Source organism: Xyrauchen texanus, chromosome 44, assembly GCF_025860055.1.
Source record: "Xyrauchen texanus isolate HMW12.3.18 chromosome 44, RBS_HiC_50CHRs, whole genome shotgun sequence".
Classification (NCBI taxonomy): domain Eukaryota; kingdom Metazoa; phylum Chordata; class Actinopteri; order Cypriniformes; family Catostomidae; genus Xyrauchen; species Xyrauchen texanus.
The window spans coordinates 3,023,118-3,047,884 of NC_068319.1; the positions used below are offsets into that span (position 1 = coordinate 3,023,118).

Below are 24,767 nucleotides of genomic sequence, written 5' to 3' on the forward strand. Positions count from 1 at the left end.
GGACTTGGTGTGTCATTTGTGATTTGGACATTCCAAAAATTGAAGAAAAAAAAAAAAACAGTCAGGATCTTGATGAACATTAGGCATTAAACACCAAAAATCGTAATATTTTATTATTAAAATTTGAAATATCGTCCTGAGTGACTACAGCCGGGTCTCCTAAGCAACCAAATTGGCCCGGTTGCTAGGGAGGGTAGAGTCACACGGGGTAACCTCCTCGTGGTCGCTATAATGTGGTTCTCGCTCTCGGTGGGGTGCGTGGTGAGTTGAGCGTGGATGCTGCAGTGGATGGCGTGAAGCCTCCACGCGTGCTATATCTCCGTGGCAAGGTGCTCAACAAGCCACGTGATAGATGCGCAGATTGACAGTCTCAGTCGTGGAGGCAACTGAAATTCGTCCTCCGCCACCCGGAGAGTCACCACACCACGAAGACTTAACCTCCTGATATCCGAGTGTTACTACTGTGTGCATTTTCCATTTCCCTTTTTTTATTTATAACTAGTAGCCCTTAATAAACAAAGAAAATAAATTTCTAAAGCAAATATTTTTACAAAAAAGTTCTGTTTTTTTTTTTTACATTTTAAATTATACCAAGCTTTAGAAATTAGATCAAAATATATATTTTTTTCTCATCAAATTATTTATTGTATTTCCAGGAGTGTTGGTTATTCCTGTTTTTGAGACCTTACAGACAATACATCAGAAATTAGCATAATTAATTCTGATTCAAAGTATCATCCAATCACTGGCAACCATGTTCAAATAAAATGATCCATAATAAATGTTGAATCTATGTACTGATGATCATCGCCCCATGTGTGTCAAACATGTTGAGTGATCCAAACATCATCTGCAGCCTGAAACTGAACTTATGATCAGATTTTAGGAGTGAACGCACTTAACTGCATAGAGAGCTATAGGATGCTCCCTTGCTCCCTATTTAGTGAATGACTTAACCTCCAGTGTGCTGTCTGTCTGCACTGGTCTCAGAACAGTTATAGGAGAGCTATAGGATGCTCCTTTGCTCCCTATTTAGTGCATGACTTAACCTCCAGTGTGCTGTCTGTCTGCACTGGTCTCAGAACAGTTATAGGAGAGCTATAGGATGCTCCCTTGCTCCCTATTTAGTGCATGACTTAACCTCCAGTGTGCTGTCTGTCTGCACTGGTCTCAGAACAGTTTGAAATGCACCTTATTATCATCCTAATCCATATAAAGCCTCTGAAAGCAACATTTATCAGCTTTTGGATGCATCCATTGATTCTCAATGTGATAATATACAGTAAATATACTGCAGAAACATGTTTTTTCAACTTTTGATAGAATAATGTCCCAAAATCGTTCAGCGCACTGATATGCGAAAAATGAATGAAATTTTAAAAACGGCATCTCAAACAAAAATAGAGATGCCACTCTTTATAGCCAAACAGGTTTCATTGAAAAAATTGTAATGAGGTTTCTTACTAGAGACACTTTTGTCAGGAGCGCTTCACGGAAATCAACGGCATGCTGTTCTGTCACATGATTCGGTGCACTAGAAGTTTAACCCTTAAATGACATTCTAGAGTCTTGTGAACAATATTCAATCGGTTTATAGTGTCGTGTATAGCGAATCTAAAGGGTCACACAGGGTTTATCGGAAAAAAAGCTTGTTAGTGTAATAATGCTACTGAAAAATGTTAAGTTAGTAGCATCATTACTTTTTGATATTTACCACCCAAATGCTGTTATATAGATTACATACTCATTAATAAAATATATTCATAACCCATTTGTCATTGTGTTTTGTAGGTTGAGTACCAGGCTGGTTCTGGTGGCTGCCTCCTGCCTCAGAAGTATATGAATGATCTGGACGGGGCCCTGATTCCTGTCATCCACGGAGGAAGCTCCTGTGTCCCCCACCAGGCCATGGACATGGAGTTCTTCTTCTACATCACTCAGAGCATTTGAAGCTGGTGACTTATAAACTTTTTCTGGAGGCAGCCAATGGGACATTTTTGATCGAAGCCAATGAATTGCAGATGAGAAGAGACAGTCCCATATCTGATCATCTATCTGTGTTAGGACCGTTTGATGCATTTTAAAGGAAATAAAAAGGCACTTCACTGAAGTGGAAACGTTGTAGAGATCCTGGTACTTTAGATTAAAGCAGAGGTCTTGAATCGGTGTAAAAACAATCCGTGAAAGACACAAGAACATCTTCAGTTGTGTTGCAGGTATCTGTTAGTCGGATGCTGGTCGATGAATGTAAGTTTGAACACAAATGGTGATGTCAGATATACTAAGAATTATAATAATTACTTGATTGCACACGCAGCACATCAGAGCTTGTGATGCACTGTGCATATGTCTGTTTATCCTGAGCAGGAATCGCAAATCTGCGGTGCTTTTTGTCCATCAGTCATCATTTATTGTTACCATATGAAGTCGCTTCATATGGGCTGATGGATCCATATGAAGAGTTTGTGTACTGAGTCTTGTACTTTCTAAGTACAGCGTCCTATGGTTGGTAATTTGTCTCGGTTTGTCAAGCATATTGAGGGTAGGACAGACCTTGGATTGATTGTTTAAATCATATAGATCTGCTAATTCGATTAAGCTTTTATTAAGCTTAAATTCTATTTTTGGAACAGTTCCACATGGTGACTAAAAGTGATATTTTTGATAGGGCTTTTGAAATTAATTTTTGCTAAATGTCTTCAATTATAGCCCACAACCGTTGATTTTAATCTGCAGCTCATTCGAGCGCATATCTCGATATCATGCGTCTGGAAAGATTGTCGGTTGTTAGTTTCAAACCGCATATTAAGAAACGAACAACAACGAAAAATAAATAAATAGTACAGAATATGATGACCGTTCTGCATTAACATTAATATATTTATTCACATGCTTCTGCATTTATTACCTGGATGTTGTCGAGAACAATCCTGGTCATATTTCACCCCAAAATCAAACGACACCATTATGAAATTAAATTTTGCATTTTCAGTCCACTATTATTATTATTTTTTGTATTGATACAGTACTTGTGCACCCCTATATTCTCATTACTCTAATGTGGAAAAAAGATTACATATTTAAATTTGAAAGTACATTTGTAAAGTTCAATTGTATGTATTTGTCTTTGTGTGCAAACAGGATGATTTTCTGATAATTTAATGAGAATTTGGGGGTTTAAATGGCACAATGCAAAATCTTTATGGGCCTAAAATAAACTTTGTTTTACTTTCAGCAAAATATATATGTGAGTGACCCGTTAGTTCATTTTACTGGGGGGGAAAAATGAAAACCAGCCATATATTAACACTACAAATAAGCGTAGTATATTATTTTCAAGGTATTGAAAAATCTTATGTGCCTTGAAAGTGAACAACGTGGAATGAAAAATAATTTTCTCAACACATCTGAACACTTAATTTTTTTTATTAGTGTTATTAATAATATTATAATTATTATAATAATATTACAAAAATTTGGTCAAGCCAATTAATGAGGCAGTCAAATATCTACACCATACTCCAAGCATTAAAGTATCTAAATATCTGTCACTTTAAATGAGTTTGACAGAATCCAGAACACCTTCCTATGCTGGATGATATTGCTGAACTTAAGTAGCAGTTTTCTAAATGCAATAAAAGGTCATAAGGTTAACCTTTTTGTGTCCCTAGTCCATAATTGTGCGGTTCTCCAATTGTAAATCGGCTTAAAAATGAAAGTCTCTTTTTTTTTTTTTTCTTTCAGGTGAATTATGGTTTCTAAAATCATAAATTTTCATGTGCTGCTCAACGAAAATCTAAATTAAATTCATTAATTTAGAAAGTGCACTTTTACTGTTGTTCGTGAAACAAAAGACAGGACAAGTGATTGTTCATTATTTTGATTTCATTTTTGTTCATAATAGTGATAAAACAATATAAACAGTGATGACTCCGTTTATTTGATATTTTGTCTTGCATATTTAAATAACCCGAAGGCTTCTACACTTTTACAGACCAAATACAAATGCGTAACAAATACACATGTGCATAAAATACAGATGATTGTGATTTAAATGTATTTGAAATGAGTTTATAGGCATCTCAGATCTGCTCCCGTGTATTTGGGCTTAGTGGAATTTTTTGGAATTTAAATTATTTTCTCACTGTTATTGATTAAAATCATTACAATTAAAGTATTTCTATGCTTTACATAAAGCTCTTAAAATGTACCAGTTTGCATAATGTATATCTATTTATTCATGAAAACCAGATTTATTTGATGAATAATCTGGTATGGGACCGAAGTATATTCTTCAAACAACATTCATTTCTAATATGTATCTCATGTAGAATAAAATTTGTATAAATATGCGTAATCATTGTCATGCTACTTTCTTAACATTATTATTTTATTTATGTTGTTGTTTTGGAGGATGTTAATGATTGCGTTTCCGTAGCAAATGTACCAAAACTGTATAAACACTTTCCTGTTGGTTGTTGAACCATAATAATGGTTGTTTTAATTTTTTACATCAAGCACAAATTACAAGCAAAGGTATGTCCTCTACAAATGTATGGTGGCAAGCCATTTTTCGTTGCCATTATTAGATCAACCACCTGTGAAATTGTTTATTTTGACTTGTCATTGCCGTTTAGTCAACGTTCGGTTTGTTTCTAGAGGAAGTTGTCTCCACTGATGCATAACTGAAGCATGGTCTCATGGACATTTTACATTTATGCTTTTATCCAAAGTGACTTACAGTGCAATTATTACAGGGACAATCCCCCCGGAGCAACCTGGAGTTAAGTGTCTTACTCAAGGACACAATGGTGGTGGCTGTGGGGATCAAACCGGCAACCTTCTGCTTACCAGTTATGTGCTTTAGCCCACTACGCCGCCACCAACACCGCCTTTTAGACTAGACACAAGCAGGGCTGGACTGGGAAGAGAAATCAACCTGGGATTTTACATAGCAACTGGCCCAAAAATTGAGTGGGACGGTGTTCACTGTCCTTTTCTGCATACGGCAGGCACAGTTTTGTGGTCCATTCTGCATAAAGCGGCGGCTCATTGTAGCCCATTCGGCCCATTTTGTGGCCGACCAATCAGCCCGCCAGTCCGCCCCTGATCGGCCCCAAAGTGCGTCGTCCCACCGGGAAAATACCCGGTATGCCAGATTACCAATCCAGCCCTGGACACAAGATAATGTTATTTGTTCAGAATCTCAGACGATGAATTAGTCTGTTAGAAACAACCATTTAATGATCGGTGACCAGTCGTTTGAGCTGCACGGTTTGCATAGAGTGCCTTCTCAACAGCATCCTCCTGGTCTTGGCATCCTTGGGAAAACCTGCAGAAGCTGAGGGAATGCAGAAGAGAGAGAGGGAGAGAAAATAATAATAAATATTCTAACTAACCTTGACTCTGAAGAACTTCAGATGCACGTTTGGACCCTATACAGGGTTGAGAGAATGTATTCTTATGCAAACAATTTTAAAGCATTTGAGAGATCGCTGAAGTAATAATTAAAATATCTGATTGTTTTAAGAGGGTCCAGTCACAAGACTATAAATATATCACCAGCATACTTTAAATTGGAGAGTTTCATAAAACTTATCAAGAACATTTCCGTCACGTTTCAACTCAAAATCAAAAGAAAGAAATAAGTATTATAGTAATAATTATAAGAATAAATATTGATGATAAGCATTATTGACATAATTTTAATGACCATTAATCACGTTTCCCCCCCTGAATGCTTAATACTCTGTTGTAAAATCTAAATAGTTGACCTTACTTTGATTTTTCAAGGCAACCGGTTTGCATGCTTTTTCTAAGTAAACATACTGGTTTTGTTCAAGTAAACTGAACTTAATGTTTTAAGTAACATTAACTATGTAGTTACAAGCAACTCATCTGTGATTTTAAATATCTCAGGGACTCCATGCTGAAAACAAAACAAATAATATTTACATAATTAATGATCGCTTGTCATTTTAAAGCTTAGACTCTGGACTTTATAATGCATATAGCTAAACGTCCTACCAACTCTTAAATGATGCTTTTTAATTGGCTGTTTCGTTCTCATAATATGCAAATTTGTCATCACAACAATTATATTCAGAGTTGGTAAAACCATAAGAAGATGAGAGAGCCATGTGTTATATATTGTTGGAAAGGTCTCAATCTGTAGAATGCAATGAGCAAATGTGTTTCACGCCGAGGCCAAACTGCAGTGAGTTTTAGTGTATGAAATTCCAACAGACACACACAAATATAATAAACAGGAGTGTCTTTTTGTCAAATGTTTCCTTATTACTTTCTGAAACATACATATAACATAGACAATGACATATTGTTACTTACAGCAGACTATCCCGATTCAAATTAGCCCAAACACAACATAATATGAATAGTAGATCTTTAAATATTCCTCAAAGAGTAAATGGAATGACGATGCACAAAAGGGCGCTCAACAAAGTGTGTGTGTGTGTGTGTGTGTGTGTGTGCACGCGCGCACGTGCCTGAGAACATTATGTGTGCCAACACACATCCACATATATGCTCATCTATTGGACTGAGATGCTCCTGAACGCTTCATATTTCTGTATTTTTTTGTCTAATCCATTGATTTCAAATGGGCGGTCATTTTTGACCGGAATGCAACAAGTGTAACAAAGTGAAATAAAATAAAAAATTTAAAGAATATGCTCAAATTTTTTTGGGTGTGTTTTCAGAAGCAAAATATCTAATTTTCATATCAGTCTTCTCTATTTCATTGTTCTATGCCATATATATATATATATATATATATATATATACAGTATATACAGTGAGGAAAATAAGTATTTGAACACCCTGCTATTTTGCAAGTTCTCCCACTTAGAAATCATGGAGGGGTCTGAAATTGTCATCGTAGGAGCATGTCCACTGTGAGAGACATAATCTAAAAACAAAAATCCAGAAATCACAATGTATGATTTTTTAACTATTTATTTGTATGATACAGCTGCAAATAAGTATTTGAACACCTGTCTATCAGCTAGAATTCTGACCCTCAAAGACCTGTTAGTCTGCCTTTAAAATGTCCACCTCCACTCCATTTATTATCCTAAATTAGATGCACCTGTTTGAGGTCGTTAGCTGCATAAAGACACCTGTCCACCCCATACAATCAGTAAGAATCCAACTACTAACATGGCCAAGACCAAAGAGCTGTCCAAAGACACTAGAGACAAAATTGTACACCTCCACAAGGCTGGAAAGGGCTACGGGGAAATTGCCAAGCAGCTTGGTGAAAAAAGGTCCACTGTTGGAGCAATCATTAGAAAATGGAAGAAGCTAAACATGACTGTCAATCTCCCTCGGACTGGGGCTCCATGCAAGATCTCACCTCGTGGGGTCTCAATGATCCTAAGAAAGGTGAGAAATCAGCCCAGAACTACACGGAGGAGCTGGTCAATGACCTGAAAAGAGCTGGGACCACCGTTTCCAAGGTTACTGTTGGTAATACACTAAGACGTCATGGTTTGAAATCATGCATGGCACGGAAGGTTCCCCTGCTTAAACCAGCACATGTCAAGGCCCGTCTTAAGTTTGCCAATGACCATTTGGATGATCCAGAGGAGTCATGGGAGAAAGTCATGTGGTCAGATGAGACCAAAATAGAACTTTTTGGTCATAATTCCACTAACCGTGTTTGGAGGAAGAAGAATGATGAGTACCATCCCAAGAACACCATCCCTACTGTGAAGCATGGGGGTGGTAGCATCATGCTTTAGGGGTGTTTTTCTGCACATGGGACAGGGCTGACTGCACTGTATTAAGGAGAGGATGACCGGGCCATGTATTGCGAGATTTTGGGGAACAACCTCCTTCCCTCAGTTAGAGCATTGAAGATGGGTCGAGGCTGGGTCTTCCAACATGACAATGACCGAAGCAGACAGCCAGGATAACCAAGGAGTGGCTCTGTAAGAAGCATATCAAGGTTCTGGCGTGGCCTAGCCAGTCTCCAGACCTAAACCCAATAGAGAATCTTTGGAGGGAGCTCAAACTCCGTGTTTCTCAGCGACAGCCCAGAAACCTGACTGATCTAAAGAAGATCTGTGTGGAGGAGTGGGCCAAAATCCCTCCTGCAGTGTGTGCAAACCTGGTGAAAAACTACAGGAAACGTTTGACCTCTGTAATTGCAAACAAAGGCTACTGTACCAAATATTAACATTGATTTTCTCAGGTGTTCAAATACTTATTTGCAGCTGTATCATACAAATAAATAGTTAAAAAATCATACATTGTGATTTCTGGATTTTTTTTTAGATTATGTCTCTCACAGTGAACATGCACCTACGATGACAATTTCAGACCCCTCCATGATTTCCAAGTGGGAGAACTTGCAAAATAGCAGGGTGTTCAAATACTTATTTTCCTCACTGTATATATATATATATATATATATATATATATATGTATGGCTGCTTTACACACATGACAGTTAACCATGAGCCTGCATCATCACAGTGGACAGTCTAATTGTTTAGTGATTGCCATGGCAACTATTCAACTTTCTGGCATTAGTGAATGCTTTATATGCACTCAGACACTGTCTGCTCATAGATTGATTTTCATGACAAATGACAGACACACGTGTGAAATCCACATTATGACCATTTTTTTCACTTTTTAATGAATGATTGTTTAATGCCACAAGAGGGCGCTCCATGAGCAATTTTAACACTTCTAATTTTGGTTGAGGGCATGGTAAATGCAATATTTACTTTTAATGTATTCATTTATTTAATCTAAACTTTCTGGATTTCATGATACTTCATAATAATAGCACGTAAAACCCCAGTTGTGAAGAGAATATGTTCTTTTGTTACTTTAAAAGGCTGTGATACATGCCCCATTTATTAATCACAAATAAATGCTCTCATTTAATTCAAACTTTATATGTGGGATCATGTGACGATATTTCAGTGACTTGAGACTAAGCAATAGGAGTTTATGAAGGAGCTAGATTTTTAATGTTTTATAAGAATATGTGCATGTTTGGGAAGGTTACTTTCAAAAAGTATTACATGCTGTATAATGTAATTTGTAACATATTCCATTATATTACTCAAGGTCAGTAATGTAATCCAAATACTTTGGATTACTTCTTCAGCACTGGGAAGTTTTTTGAAATAAAGAAAATTCACTTCTGAATCTCCTAAATATCTGATGCAGTTTTTAAGTAAATTAATCAACTTTTAATACTTTTAATAAATTAATACTTTTACAGAAAAACAATATTTAATTCTCATTACGAGTAAGATTTTTGCAGTACATCTTTGCTCTAAAATCAAAGGTCTTACTAGAGAAAAAAGTTATGCTCCAATGTGCATTTTTGTTATTCATTATAATATATAATCGCAACTGATAACAGATGAATGTAAATGCAAGAAATATAGCTTAGTTTAGCTTAGCATGATGCTAAATGTTCACATGACAATTTACACAAGGTTAACTATTTCTGCTGCTCCAAACATACTTTCAAATCCCCCCAGAGTGAACACAAAAACATCCTTTTCTGATCCTATGTGGATTCTGTTCATAGAATGAGGTAGAAAATATATTATCTGTAGCTCTCTGTTCAATGCTAAAGGCTACTTTGGTTAGCCTTTCTTGTAAAAATAACCTAACTGCATAAAAAACATTGACAAGGCATGCAATTGTGAAATTATTGGGTTTATGTTTCATCTGTCCAGTGAGTGGTGGTGGTGTAGTGGGCTAAATCATATAGCTGGTAATCAGAAGGTTGCTGGTTTGATCGCCACCACCATTGTGTCCTTGAGCAAGGCACTTAACTTCAGGTTGCTCTGGGGGGATTGTCCCTGTAATAAGTGAACTGTAAGTCGCTTTGGATAAAAGTGAAAGATCATTAATCACACCTTTTCACTCACAACAGTTGTGAACTTGTATGAATGAAACGCATCAAGAAAGTGTTTCACCTCTGTTCAAAAGCTATACAATGCAAAATAATCTCTTCAGTAATGAAAATACTTTTTAAAAGTAACTGTATTCTGATTATCAACTATTTAAATTGTAACTGTAGTGGAAATAGGATTGACTCCAATGTAATTGATGTTCAATTTGCATGTGTATGAAAACAAAACATCAAGAAACAGATTGCCATACTATCCCTATTTTACAGATTTATGAGTATGCCGCTCTTACCCTATGAGGAAACATGGGTCGCCACATTTTTTTGTGATGCCCAAATTTCTCACCACCTCCTGAATATTTTTGGGACCACCTGATTAAGTGCTGACTCAATCAGATTTTTATGTTAAACCCTGACCGATTAAGACAACCTCTGTTTTATCTGAATTTAACTGCAGAAAATTACATCACATCCAATTATTTTATATCTACTATACACTTTTGAAGAACATTTAAACTAGACAGATTCAACAACAAATATAACTGTAGGTCATCTGCATAGAAATGCAAATTAATGTTGTATTTTTGAATCACAGAACCAAGAGGAGACATACAGTATATCGAAAAAACTAAACTGGCCCTAACACGGATCCTTGCGGAACACCACAATTTATAGTTGAACAGGAGGACATCTCATCTCCAGAAGACACCACAAATTTCCCGACAAATATGAAACGAATCAGTCTAAAGCCACCCCAGATATTCCCACCCTTCTCTTTAATGTATCAAACGCTGCAGTTAAATCAAGCAACACTAAATTGGAGCACTCTTCAGCATCCTCTGCCTTCAATAAGTCATTTGTCACCCTAAGATGGGCAGTTTCTGGACTGTGATTTTCTATAAAACCTGACTGAAATTTTTTAAATATTGTTATACTTTACTACCTCCGACATTTGCGTCGCTAGTGCTGTATAGTTATTTGTCACCAAAGGGTCTAATGAAGGTTTCTTCAGAAGTGGTTGAACTATCGCAGTCTTTAACTCCTCTGGGACATCCTGACACAAGCGTTTCACAGAGGGATTGTGCCATGAATTTTGTTGGTCATGTACCGTGGTTTTACCATAGCATTATTTGTAGTACCTTATATGGTATTTATGTGGCACTCTGTTTTATATGGTATATACCACATATTTATATACAGTAAATAGCATGTATTTATATGGTAATTACTCACCCTACTTTAAATGAGCTGAAAACATGGTGAAGAACAGCCACATTTAATTGAATATTTTTATACAAAAATGGAACTCAGATGAACAGGCGAATCGTTTTCTAGGCTAGTTCATTTAAATGAACCATCCGCTGCTTTAATCTCCACTTTCACTTCCACATTCTTATGTTTTTTTTTTTTTTTGGCTTTTTTTTTTGGGTGATTCACATTTTTAGTACATAAATGGTAAATGCACTCATATAACGCCTTTTTAAACCTTAATGGTATTCAAAGCGCTTTCCACTGTGACTCATTCACCCATCACACACACATTCATACACCAATGGTGGCAGAGCTGCCATGTAAGGTGCTAGCCTGCCATTGGGAGCAACTTGGGGTTCAGTGTCTTGCCCAAGGACACTTCAGCATGTGGAGTCATGTGGGCCGGGATTCGAACCATCAACCCTGCGACTAGTGGCCGACCCGCTCTACCAACTGAGCCACAGCAACCCATAAGCGCAACATATCGCCACCTTCTGAGCTTGTAGGATAATTTTTTTAGTACAAAGGACTTAAATATGTCCATGTCTTCAAAGGCGATATGATAGGTGTTGGTGAGAAACAGATTAGTATTTCAGTCCTTTTTTACTAAAAAATTATCCTCCGTGCCCAACAGGTGGCAATATGCACATAAAATGCGAATCGCCAAAAACAAAAGAAGAATGTGAAAGTGGAGATATATCCTTTGTCCGAAACCGTGTACTGTCATAGTACGTAATTTATTTGATGAGAAACGCACTTCTTGACCGGTAAAACAGTACGCTCTTTAGATATGCAAGAGGCAATATGACTGGAAATCGGACATACGGGAACATACGAGAACATACGCACGGTCCTGTGACTAGAATATATGACGTGATAACAACAACCGTGAAAATAATCCATGCAAGTTCTGTTAAACAACGCCATTTAAGCACAGTGAGCAACATTCTTTGTGTATACAGCACCGTGGTTCTCCGCCGTTTGTTTTAAATACAGCATTTGAACGTGAGGTCTCCTCAGCTCCCGATGCATTGTGGGATAGGAAAGTGTTCAACCGATCCACACTTCAGATTCCCGCCAGAAGTAGTAGGTCTTCTGTGCATTTCTCACTTACTGTCTAATGAATACTATGGATTCGGACATAGTACTCCACTGGCATACTGTTTTGGGCATACTATATAGTAGGGAAGGATGGATATTCGGACGCAGGGTTAGAGGAAAAAAAGGACTTAAATATCAATCTGTTTCTCACCCACACCTATCATATCGCTTCTGAAGATATTAATTAAACCACTGGAGTCCTGTGGATTACTTTTAAGCTGCCTTTATGTGCTTTTTTGAGCTTCAAAGTTCTTTCCACCACTCACTTGCATTGTATGGACCTACAGAGCTGAAATATTCTTCTAAAAACCTTAATTTGTGTTCAGGAGAAGAAAGAAAGTCACACATCTGGGATGGCATGAGGGTGAGTAAATGATGAGAGAAATGTCATTTTGGGGTGTACTGTCCCTTTAAGAACAAATAATAAAACTAGTAACGTCATCAATTTATAAAACCGTGTCTAAAACTTAGCAAAGAACAGCAGTATTAAACTAAATATTTTGGTACATAAAAGACGTAAATGGCCATCAAATATTATATATATTTTTTACTTTTTTATTGTGTGTTTAAAGAGTTTTAGCTTCATACTGTGGTGGTAAACAGAGACCGTGAAGGTAAATAGATCTGTCTCTTTAAGTTAATGTGAAAGCCGATTATCGCTGATCTCGGACGTGATTCTGTTGTACCGTCTGTTCACTGGCTCTATTTTTGTTTACGTCGCTTCGCGCAGTTGGGGGCATATATATATATATATTATTATCGACATTTTCTGTCTCTTACTTTTTGAACTGTATTTTTGTTTGTTAGGGACGCTTTTTTGGACGTGCGCTCCTTCCTCTCTGTGCGTAATTACGCGTCATGCGCGTCTGGAATCTCCTTTACGCGCAGCATCAGCGGTTTGGATTGAACTTTAGATCATCTCTGGCTGCTGGAGGTGTCGTCAGAGTGTGAGGATGATGAAGATGATGATGATGTGTTCATTGTGAGAAGCAGGACTGTAAGATGCAGAAGAGCGTGCGCTATAATGAAGGACACGCGCTCTATCTGTCCATGGTTGCGCGTAAAGAAGGCGTCAAGCGCGGAATCTTGAGTAAAAAAGCCGCAGAAAACAGCCGCTGGAACGAGAAATACTTCGCGCTTTACCAGAATGTGCTGTTTTACTTTGAGAACGAGCAGAGCGCCAGACCATCAGGGATTTATCTACTGGAGGGATGCACCTGCGAGAGGATTCAAGCTCCAAAAGTCTCCACCATCGGGAAAGAGAGTTCAGATAAACAGCAGGTATGAGTCTGACCAGAGTTGCATCTATGCATACTAATTAGTTGCTCATTAATGTTACGATCAAAGAGCGTGCCAGTTTGTAAATATGAAGGGGTTAGTTGTTTTCTGTACCACGTGTTTGTGTTTATGTGTCACTTTTAACACAGTACATGTTGGTGTAATTATGTTCTACCAAGCCATAAAATCTTATATATTGTACTTGGATAAGATAATAAGTGTCCTGCATAAAGTAAAACCCCTTTTAAAAGTAATCAAATTATCAGAGGCTGCTTTGTCTTTGCAGTATCACCAAATATCTAACACTGGCAACATATGTTAAATGATTAATTATTCATATTTAAAGACATTTGCATTTGTAAACAATGAACAACGGAAGTGAATGGGGACCATTTTTGGAGGGTTTAAAGCAGAAATGTGAAGCTTATAATTTTATGAAAACACACATTAATTCTTCTGTTTTATTTGTTTATTTTAAGGTGTATGTCGTCAGTTCTAAAACTGGATGTGACTACACCGAAATGGTTATTAAGCGATTTTATCACACTAAAAATCACGTTAACACACACATTGTTTACCTCTTACGGCTATACTTTTAAAAAAGTGAATATCTTAATGTTTTCGAATTAGCCCCATTGACTTCCATTGTAAGTGTCTCACTGTAACCCAGATTTGTGCTTTTTCAAATAAAAGGAGGGACGAGTCGAAATTAATTATCTTGGTAATCAACATGATGCCACAAATGCTGTCGATTGACTTTAAACTCAAAATAGTCCTTTAACTGTGACTTGCAGTACATTTTGAGTCACTGTTTCTAACATAAACAACAAGCCATTAAATCAACAGCTATTATTTAAAAATATTTTTATTTACAGTAAATAAAAAGCACTAAGAGGAAGCACATGCCATTCTGAGCAATATACCAACATGCCCTGCAGTCACGGCTCGTGTAAGAAGCATCTTGCAGATTATATGCTCTGATCTTCTGCGTATGAAGCAGATATATATTCTGATCCCCGGACCACACGAGACATGAAAGCCCCTTGTCAGTACACCAGCACTCCAGATTTGTCCAGATTAAGGCCTGTTGTCTGTTGCGCCTAAGAGTTTCATGACTGTACTTATGAGCAAAATCGGTCTGCAGTTCCCAGCTGCAGCCTGATCAGTCTAAAGGTGAATCTCACGAAACCATGAACATGTCCTGGTCATATTTCAGCCACAAAAAAACAAAAAGCAAAAGAAAAAAAGAAGTTAAAAACCCATGAAACCTAATTTTAGGATGCTAAAGATTTTGTGCATAATTTTCATGACAATGAAGCACATTTCCCCTAAAATCATTATATTTTAAGTAGTGAAGTATTTATAGTATTAGTGTAGTGCTGTTAATTTATGATGATTAAAAAATATATTGTATATTATGTACAGTTATCTTTTACATTTCATACAGTAAATATTATTGTTTTGTAGTACCGAGAAACTCTTTAGTAAACTCTAACTCCAAGTAAAACATCTAGATGCATTCGTTAATGTGAATTTTATAATATCATTATAAAAAATAATGTCATGATATAAAAAGTTACCTTAATCGACAGCAATTTAAGCATAATGTTAATTACCACAACTAATAATTCCCCATGTTTATTTTTGAATAAGTAAACATCACAGTTATAGGAAGGCACTTACAATGGAAGTTAATGGGGCCGATTCATAAGTATTAAAATACGCTCTGTTTCAAAAGTGTAGCCACAAAAACGTAAACATTATACATATAAATATGATTTTAGTGCAATAAAATAAGGGATTTACCAGCGTTACATTGTCATGAAAATTAAGTTTTAATATTGGATATAACTTTCCACAGAAAAGGTTATTAAGTGATTTTATCACAGTAAAATCATGTAAACACGCATATTGTTTATGTCTTGTGGCTATACATTTGAAACAGTGAGTATTTGAACTTTTACGGATTGGCCCCCATTGTAAGTGTCTCACTGAAAAAAATATGTTTTATTTTGGGGTAAAATATGACCCACTCATGTTGTTGACAGGTTTTGGTACACTCTCCTTTAGATGGTCTTATATAACCTTGTGCCTTAAACATGTTTGTAACAGTTTGGCTTGTCTACACACACACACACACACACACACACACACACACACACACACACACACACACACACACATACACACACACACACACACACACACACACAAACAATCTCCTCTGTATGTTATAGCAGATGTGGCTGTACATTTCTCCCCTCCCCCTTCACACACACACACACACACACATCTCTGAGATTATCAAGCATTGGCTTTGAGCAAACACATGCTGTCACTCAAAAACACATTCTGTACAAACACGCTCATGTGTGCACCGCTGCAGGCTGAAGTGTTACTAATGTTACAGAACATTCACACATTATATGATGGAGAATCTGTCAGTAAAATGTAATGTGTGTCCGATGTGTAACATTGTAACTGTCCAAGCATAGGCGGAAATTGCAGGGGGGTCGGGGGGGTCAGGACCCCCACCTATCTGAGGGTTGTCCCCCAAAATATCATTAAAATATGTGTATTGTAAATAATATAATGATATATTCTTAAAATAATTGTTTAAGAAATAAAATAATACAAATGCAAATGGGGCAACAACAAAAACCCCTTCTCTTGAGAATTGTTACGTTTATTGTCCCCCCAACATTTTGATGAAATTTTCGCCCCTGTGTCCAAGTACATAATTATGTTTTAAACAAAGGAAATAAAGCCTATATTTAGGGCAATTTAGACTTTTTAAATGTGACATAATTTTATGACAATGAAGCACATTTAAACCACAAACTCTTTTTTCTGTAATGTGTGAAAAGGTTTTTGAGTTTGTTTGTTTTTTTTACTCTTGTTACTGAAATATATGAGAATTGTAGGGAAAATGTGCTTTATTGTAATTAAATTACAATTGTCTTAAAATCTTAATGGTCCTTAAATGGTAATATTCTTTTAGAAAAAAATATAATTTCTGATTTATTTCTTTTGAGTTGAAATATGATCCAGACATGTTCTTGACAGGTTTCATGAGATTCTTCGAATTATGCAGTATCATTAAATACCATTAATATTTCACAATCATTGGCCGATACTGATGTGGCCACAAATATAATGTGCCATGAAATCTGTGTCGAGAAAATGTCCTGGTCATATTTACTTCAAAATCAAAAGAAGCAAATAAGAAATTACATTATATATTGCACATACACTGATGAGCCAAAACATTATGACCACCTGCCTAATATGCTGTTGGCCCTCTACGTACCGCCAAAACAGTGCCGACGTGCTGAGGCATTAACTCTACAAAACCCCTGAAAGGTGTCCTGTGGTATCTGGCACCAAGACATTAGCAGCAGATCTTTCATGTCCTGTAAGTTGCGAGGTGGGGTCTCCTTGGATCGGATTGTTGTTCCAGCACATCCCACAGATGCTCAGTCGGATTGAGATCTGGGGAATTGGGAGGCCAGGGCAACACCTTGAACTCTTCATCATGTTCCTCAAACCATTCCTGAACAATGTGTGCAGCGTGGCAGGGCGCATTATCCTGCTGAAAGAGGCCACTGCCATCAGGGATTACCATTGCCATGAAGGGGTGTACCTGGTCTGCAACTACGTTTAGGTAGGTGGCATGTGCCAAATTGACGTCCCCATGAAAGTCCAGACCCAGGGTTTCCCAGCAGAACATTTCCCAGTGTATCACACTCCTCCAACCGGCTTGTCGTCTTCTCATAATGCACCCTGTTGCCATCACTACCCCAGGTAAGCACGGCCGTCCACGTGATGTAAAAGAAAACTGGACTCATCGGGACCAGGCGATCTTCTTCCACTGCTCCAAGGTCCAGTTCTGACATTCGTGTGCCCATTGTAGGCACTTTCATTGGTGGACAGGAGTCATCTTGGGCACTCTGACCGGTCTGTGGCTACACAGTCCCAGACTCAGCAGGGTGAAATGCACTGTGTACTGTGACGCATTCCACCCGTACCGATGATTAAAATGTTCTGTGGCTTGTGCCACAGTAGACCTTCTGTCAGTTCGGACCAGACTGGATATTCTTCGTTGCCCTCGTGCATCGATGTGCCTTGAGCGCCCAACACCCTGTCGCCGGTTTGTGGTTTGTTCCTCCTCTGACCACTGCTGACCGGGAGCACCCCACAAGCCTTGCCGTTTCAGAGATGCCATAACAATCTGGCCCATGTCAAAGTCGCTCAGGTCTTTACTCCTGACCATTTCTCCTGCATTCAACACAATGTCTATGAGAACTGATTGTTCTTTTACCATCTAATCTACCCAGACCTTGACATGTGGCCTTGATAGGAGATGATCAACATCATTCGCAAAGTTTAGAATTACTGTTAATGATATTGACATATATTGTAGTAGCATTTGACGTGGATCAGACGCCTCTTTGCACCATTACAGTGTCTCTTTCTCGGCCGTATGATGTATTGGACACTTCAAACAATGCAAAACATCATAGAGTTTCAATGTGCTCCTACAGAATTATAAAGAAGAAGCCGGGTTGTGCTATGATTTCAGGGCTAACTTAAATAAGCAGGTTTTTGTGATGTGCAAAGTAACCTGCATTTTTATAAAACACTCATTTATTGGTGCAAAAAACTTCTGTATGTAATGGCTGCTTTTAGTTGAGAATGCATTTACAATTAATTATTGTAATATTTTTAAAATGTGATTGTACTTTCTAGTTTCTAGTTGCTATGTTTCTGCAAATGCATTATTAGTGCTTATAACTCCATTATCTGATTGATGATTTTTATTCTGTCTACGGTTTGGGCCGTGCAGAGATAATCTGCCTCTTTGAATGTACCTGATAAAGATTGAGATGCAAATTAAATATGTTCGACAGAGCCATCGAGCTGATGACTTGTGTAACTATGGAAATCAGGTTTGATGTCGTGTTGAAGTGCCACTGTATTATGCTTAAAGTACTTGCTTTAAAATGTTACGCAATGTATACCAGCAGCCTGCTAGCGAATCAGCTGACTTTCAACAAGAGCCTGGAGTTCAACGTCAACATGAAATCAAAATTGACGCTATGTACTTTGTTAATGCATGTACAGTATCTTGTCTTTTTGTGCATGAAGCATCAGTGCACTTTGTTCTAAATGAGTATAAAAGAGTGCTTTGGTGGCTTTTCCCACTTGTAAAGACTGACTATAGCACGAGCCAATAGCATTCAAGTGCAGGCTGTGATGGAGCATATCATTGGTTTGACACACTAAAACACCCCTTCAATGAATTAGTCGGTCATTTGAGTTTCAATGAGATGATTCATGACCAAGTGAGGATCAGTGTCTGTTGACTGACTGAAAAAGAGGAGGAGGAGAGTCATTGGTTTAGTTCTGTAATCTCGTTTAACATGCAGAGAAAGGGGCTGGATAAATTATGAGTAAAAGTGACTGATGATGACATCATAATGACATCAGGGTGTAATTGAAACGTATCATTTTTTTAGGCTAATATAGTTGGCCTTTTGTATAGCTTGGTAGTCATGCACAACAGTTCACCAAATGATAGATTTGCTTTGTCATTTGTGGGGAAGACGCTTATGATGCTTCAGTACCATTTCAGACTATTCTGGCACCCTATGCAAGATCTGAATACCGTTGGGGGTATGGCAGAGGCCTCTCCTTTGGCGACCTCCCAGCAGGTGGCGCCAGGGCTGGACTGGGAAGAGAAATCGGCCTGGGATTTTACATACCATCTTTACTTAGCAACTGACAACTTCACTGTCCTTTTCTGAATATTGCTGCGCTGTTTTGTGGTCCATTCTGCATAACGCAGCGGCTCATTTTAGATTATCACGGCCCATTCGGCCCGTTTTGTGGCTGACCCACCAGCCCGCTCGGTTCTCTCGATGGCCAGTCCGCCTCTGATCAGCCCCAAAGTGCATCGGCCCACCGGGAAAATGCCCGGTATGCCAGATTACCAGTCCAGCCCTTTGTGGTGCCAGGGAAGAGAAATCGTCCCGTGATTTTACATGGCAACTGGCTTCGCTGTCCTTTTCAGCAAATCGTGGCGCCGTTTTGTGGTCCATTCTGTATACCGCGACGGCTCATTGTTGCTTATCGCGGCACATTCGGCACGTTTCGTGGCTGAACCACCAGCCTGCTCGGTTCTCCGGATGGACATTACGCCCCTGATTGTCCCAAAAGTGTGTTGGCCCACCAGGAAAATGCCCGGAATGCCAGATTACCAGTCCAGCCCTGGGTGGCGCCCTAGATGACCGCATAGTTTGCCTATGCCTACAAACGGCCCTGTGATGCTTAAACACTGCTGAAGTCTCTAAGTAGATTTGTAGACCTGCTAATTTTATTATTAATTACTTTTATTATTAATTAAAGTAAAATTAGAGTCATTTTGGTCATGTACTTCATCAATGGTTTAATAACTCACTCAAAACCAATAAATTACGTGCATCTGTTGCCAATTGGTGTAAAAAGTGTTTTTACTAAAAATATTTACTGTAAAAATTATGCCAAAAAGAACAAATCGGAACAAATCTCTCAAATGTTTTCAACCCCTCCCGTTTAACCACCTGACTCCATTCTGATAAGGAACGCCCACTTTTCATAATCCAGTCAACTCTTAATGGATAAAAACAAGTCCCAGCCTACTTTTTCTCCCTTGTTATATCATGCACAATTTAGAAATGCATCATATTATGAAAGTGAAATGGGTGTGAAAGCCGTTTCATGTTGACTTTACAATATTTTGTCCTATTAGTTCGTGGATTTTGCAGATGTAGCCCATCTGGAGAAAGAGCTTTCAGTGAAAACTGCAATTTCATGAGCTCTGCTGACCATAAACGGTTTGCACACATTTGTGAGTGCTCTTCTGTTGCACAATAGAGGATTGTCCATCTAAGAATAGTAGTGCCAGTGGCAGTGTGTTTCTCTTAGACGGGGTCGTTTGGATAAAAGTCTACAGTGCATCACTTCAGAAGGACGATCTGGGTGCATTTGTGTGCGTAAACCAAGAAAACACATGCACACCGGGAAAACAAACTACGCTACGTGAAAGATTATGCAAAGAAAGCAGATAGAAGTGTTGAATCTTACACTTCTATGTTATTGTAAATTATCATGGAAAACATTGTTGCCAGATCTTGCAAGGAAAAGAAGTCATATACAGTCCCAAGTAAATGACTTGCCTCACCAAAAATAAATAAAAATGAGCAACCCCTATTAGTTTCCTCAAAGCAAAATTAAAGATTTCATAAAACATAAAACAAAGCTAAATTGCAACTTGCTGCAAAATATTGTCTTTTCAGTTGTTATAGCCTTTAAAAATATATATATATATATATATATATTTATTATATACTGTATAAAAACGCAACCCATGACTGCCCTATATATATATATATATATACTGTATATGTGACTAATACGCAAAAAAACAAGCCCAAAGTCACTCATAAAAAGCGCACATGGCAACACTGACAGAATCGATGGATGTGGTAGTTTTGATTATAGTTTTGTGGGTCGGTGAAAATGAAACCGATTTAGAAATATTTGTGGGACGGTCATGTCTATTGTTATCTGTCGGTTTAAACATGGCCTGCGGCTGAGGACAGTGCATTAAACACAGAGAGGAGAAGCTCTGTGGTTACATAATCACACACACACACACACACACACACACACACACACACACACACACACACACACACACACACAGCCATGCATCAGGAATACACAGACGAGCCCTTAAGCCTACATCCTTTTTACACTCTTAATTTCCATGCACCAGCGCTTATTTAGTAGTGAATCTCACCAAAATGAAATTTCCATTTACTTTTATTATATATATATATATATATACACACATACAGTATAAGTGTTTATACACCATGGTAATATTTCTTTTACTTCCTTTAATAGTAACAAAAAGTCTCTTGGTCTCTTTACATTGATTTTTGCACCAATTTTCTTTAATCCAAAATAGATTTATTTTCTCCCCTACCAGACACAATAGAGACAGTCATATCTTTCTGTGTGATTTTAGGGCAAAATAACTCTGTAGCACTTCATTTCGTTTTAGTCACTTAATTTTAATAAGCGCATGCTAGTTTATGCCAGTGGCCGCAGGGAGCGTCTGTATTTAGGTCAGAACTGTTTTAATTCTGCCCCACCATCGGCTGAATGTGATACTTAATTTTGATTGATGACCTACACTCTCTAATGTATAATTTCTTGTCTTATTTAGCATTATTTTCAGGTGATTTTTGGCCATGATGGACAGAAGCCTCTGGAACTGCGCACGGAGGAGGATGCCGACTGCAGCGAGTGGGTGGAGGCACTTCAGCAGGGCAGGTACAGCAATAAACCACAACAGTATATTAACTTCAGTGTTTTACAATGTGTGCACAAATCAAGACTTTCAAAAGATGCATGATTTAGTTAGTTTGTTTTGTTAGTTAGTTAGTTGGTTTCTAAGTTTGTTAACTCAGTTTGTTAGTTTTAGTTTGTTAGTTTGTCAGTGAGTTAGTCCGTTAGTTAGTTAGTTAGTTAGTTAGTCAGTCAGTCAGTCCATTAGTTAGTCAGTCAGTCAGTCAGTCAGTCCGTTAGTTAGTTAGTCAGTCAGTCCGTTAGTTAGTCAGTCAGTCAGTCAGTCAGTCCGTTAGTTAGTCAGTCAGTCAGTCCGTTAGTTAGTTAGTCAGTCAGTCCGTTAGTCAGTCAGTCAGTCCGTTAGTTAGTCAGTCAGTCAGTCAGTCCGTTAGTTAGTTAGTTGGTTGGTTAGTCAGTCAGTCAGTCCATTAGTTAGTCAGTCAGTCAGTCAGTCAGTCCGTTAGTTAGTTAGTCAGTCAGTCCGTTAGTTAGTTAGTTAGTTAGTTGGTTGGTTAGTCAGTCAGTCAGTCAGTCAGTCAGTCAGTCCATTAGTTAGTCAGTCAGTCAGTCAGTCAGTCCATTAGTTAGTCAGTCAGTCAGTCAGTCAGTCAGTCAGTCCATTAGTTAGTTAGTTAGTTGGTTTCTAAGTTTGTTAACTCATTTTGTTAGTTTTAGTTTGTTAGTTTGTCAGTGAGTTAGTTGGTTTAGTTAGTTAGTTAGTCAGTCAGTCAGTCCGTTAGTTAGTTAGTTATTTAGTTAGTTGGTTGGTTAGTCAGTCAGTCAGTCCATTAGTTAGTCAGTCAGTTAGTTAGTTAGTTAGTTAGTTTGTTAATTAGTTGGTTGGTTGGTTGGTTGGTTGGTTAGTCAGTCCGTTAGTCAGTCAGTCAGTTAGTTAGTTGGTTAGTTAGTCAGTCAGTTAGTTGGTTAAATTCATTTATTTTTTAATTATTTTGTTTATTTTGTTCATTTTAGTTTATTTGTTTGTCAGTGAGTTAGTTGGTTTGTTTAGTTTCTTAATTAGTTTGTTTAGTTAGTTAGTTAGTCAGTCAGTCCGTTAGTTAGTTAGTTGGTTGGTTAGTCAGTCAGTCAGTCTGTTAGTCCGTTAGTTAGTTAGTTAGTTAGTTAGTTAGTTAGTTAGTTAGTTAGTTAGTTGGTTGGTTGGTTGGTTGGTTGGTTGGTTGGTTGGTTGGTTAGTTAGTCAGTCCGTTAGTCAGTCAGTTAGTTAGTTGGTTAGTTTGTTTAATTCGTTTATTTGTTAATTATTTTGTTTAGTTTGTTCATGTTAGTTGGTTTGTTTAGTTTCTTAATTAGTTTGTTTAGTTAGTTAGTTAGTTGGTTAATTAGTTTAATTAGTTTATTTGTTAGTTAGTTTGTTAATTAGTTTGTTAGTTAATTATTTTTATTAGTTTGTTTATTTGTTAGTTTTAGTTTGTTAGTTTGTCAGCGAGTTAGTTGGTTTGTTTCGTTTCTTAATTAGTTTGTTTAGTTAGTTAGTTGGTTGGTTAATTTGTTTAATTAGTTTATTTGTTAGTTAGTTTGTTAATTAATTATTTTGTTTAGTTTGTTTAGTTGTTAGTTTTAGTTTGTTAGTTTATTTAGTTGGTTGGATAATTATTTTGTTTATTTTATTAGTTTATTTGAAAGTTAGTTAGTTTAGTGAGTCTGTTAATTTGCTAGTTAGTTAGATTGTTTGTTTATTTGTTTGTTAGTTTTTTGTTCATTCATTTGCTCGTTTAACTTGTATAGTTTAATGTTAGTTTGTTAATTAGTTTATAGTTAGTTTATTAGTTAATTGTTACTTTTTAGGTTAGCTAATTTAGTGAGTTAATTAGTTAGTTTGTTAGTTAGTCAGTTCGTGCAGCTTGTTTAGTTGAATTTATTTGTTAGTTTAATTATAGTTAGTTTATTTGTTACGTTGTAACTTTGTAAGTTAGTCAGTTTAGTTAGTTTGTTAATTAGTTAACTAGTTTGTTCAACTTGTTTAGTTAAGTATATTTGTAAGTCTGTTAATTAGTTCATAGTTAGTTTATTTGTTACGTTGTAACTTTGTAAGTTAGCTAGTTTAGTGAGCTGAATTTGCTTGTTAGTTAGCTAGTTCGTTCGTTTAGTTAACTTGTTTAGTTTGTAAATTAGTTTGCTTGTTTGTTTGAGGATTCCGAACAGCCTGTCATTATTTTTCCAATTTTGTTGGGTGACGCTAGCGGTGCATACATCACACACTTAACCCTTAAGTTTCCAGATTCTCAGATGTTTCTCCCGAACAAATGACCCCAATATTCTCACACGTGTCTCCTCTAGATTTTCAGAAGAGATCTCCACAATGTCTCAAACTCTGCTCAGATTTGCAAAGAAAGCGAAGTTTGCATTTAAATGATCTGAGCTCTGCTATTCACATTCATTTTACTTCTCTATTCTCTTACTGCATGTCAACAATTGACTCCTTTATTTCTACTTAGTGGTGTTTGCTGAGGAAGGCGTCACTTCTACTATTGCTCATACTTAAAAGAGTCGGGGATTTTAACAAACCCTAAACCATAGAAACAATATAGAAATGGCTTGTGCCATATTTTAAAGCACGCTGTTCATCCAGCAACTTAATTGATTAGTTTGATGAGGCTTGATATCAACTTTGAGTCATAGGGCAGAGTGAGAATTCCAGCAGTTTGGAATTTTGCACAAATCCCACTGTTTTCACATTCTGTATATCTACTCTCAGTAATTTCCAGCACTTAAGAAGTTCATACTCGGGTCACACGCTTGCACAGTGTTTGAATATTATGTCACAGATTTGAGTGCGGTTCAGAGATCAGGACCTCAGTGATGGCTTAACTAAACC

General features: G+C 37.4%; 2 protein-coding genes across 4 annotated transcripts in view; both read left to right on the forward strand.

Moving 5' to 3' along the window:
* Positions 1–4,416, forward strand: part of LOC127636311 (zinc finger FYVE domain-containing protein 16-like) — a 36,359-nt gene extending 31,943 nt beyond the window's left edge. For both annotated transcript variants that reach the window (XM_052116771.1, XM_052116772.1), the window contains exon 18: positions 1,792–4,416. In XM_052116771.1, coding sequence (XP_051972731.1) covers positions 1,792–1,950 — 159 coding nt within the window. In that variant the 3' untranslated portion in view covers positions 1,951–4,416. The remainder of the gene's footprint in view (positions 1–1,791) is intronic.
* Positions 4,417–13,217: 8,801 nt separating this feature from the next.
* Positions 13,218–24,767, forward strand: part of rasgrf2a (Ras protein-specific guanine nucleotide-releasing factor 2a) — a 35,125-nt gene continuing 23,575 nt past the window's right edge. For both annotated transcript variants that reach the window (XM_052117691.1, XM_052117692.1), the window contains exons 1-2: positions 13,218–13,537; positions 21,810–21,916. In XM_052117691.1, coding sequence (XP_051973651.1) covers positions 13,259–13,537; positions 21,810–21,916 — 386 coding nt within the window. In that variant the 5' untranslated portion in view covers positions 13,218–13,258. The remainder of the gene's footprint in view (positions 13,538–21,809; positions 21,917–24,767) is intronic.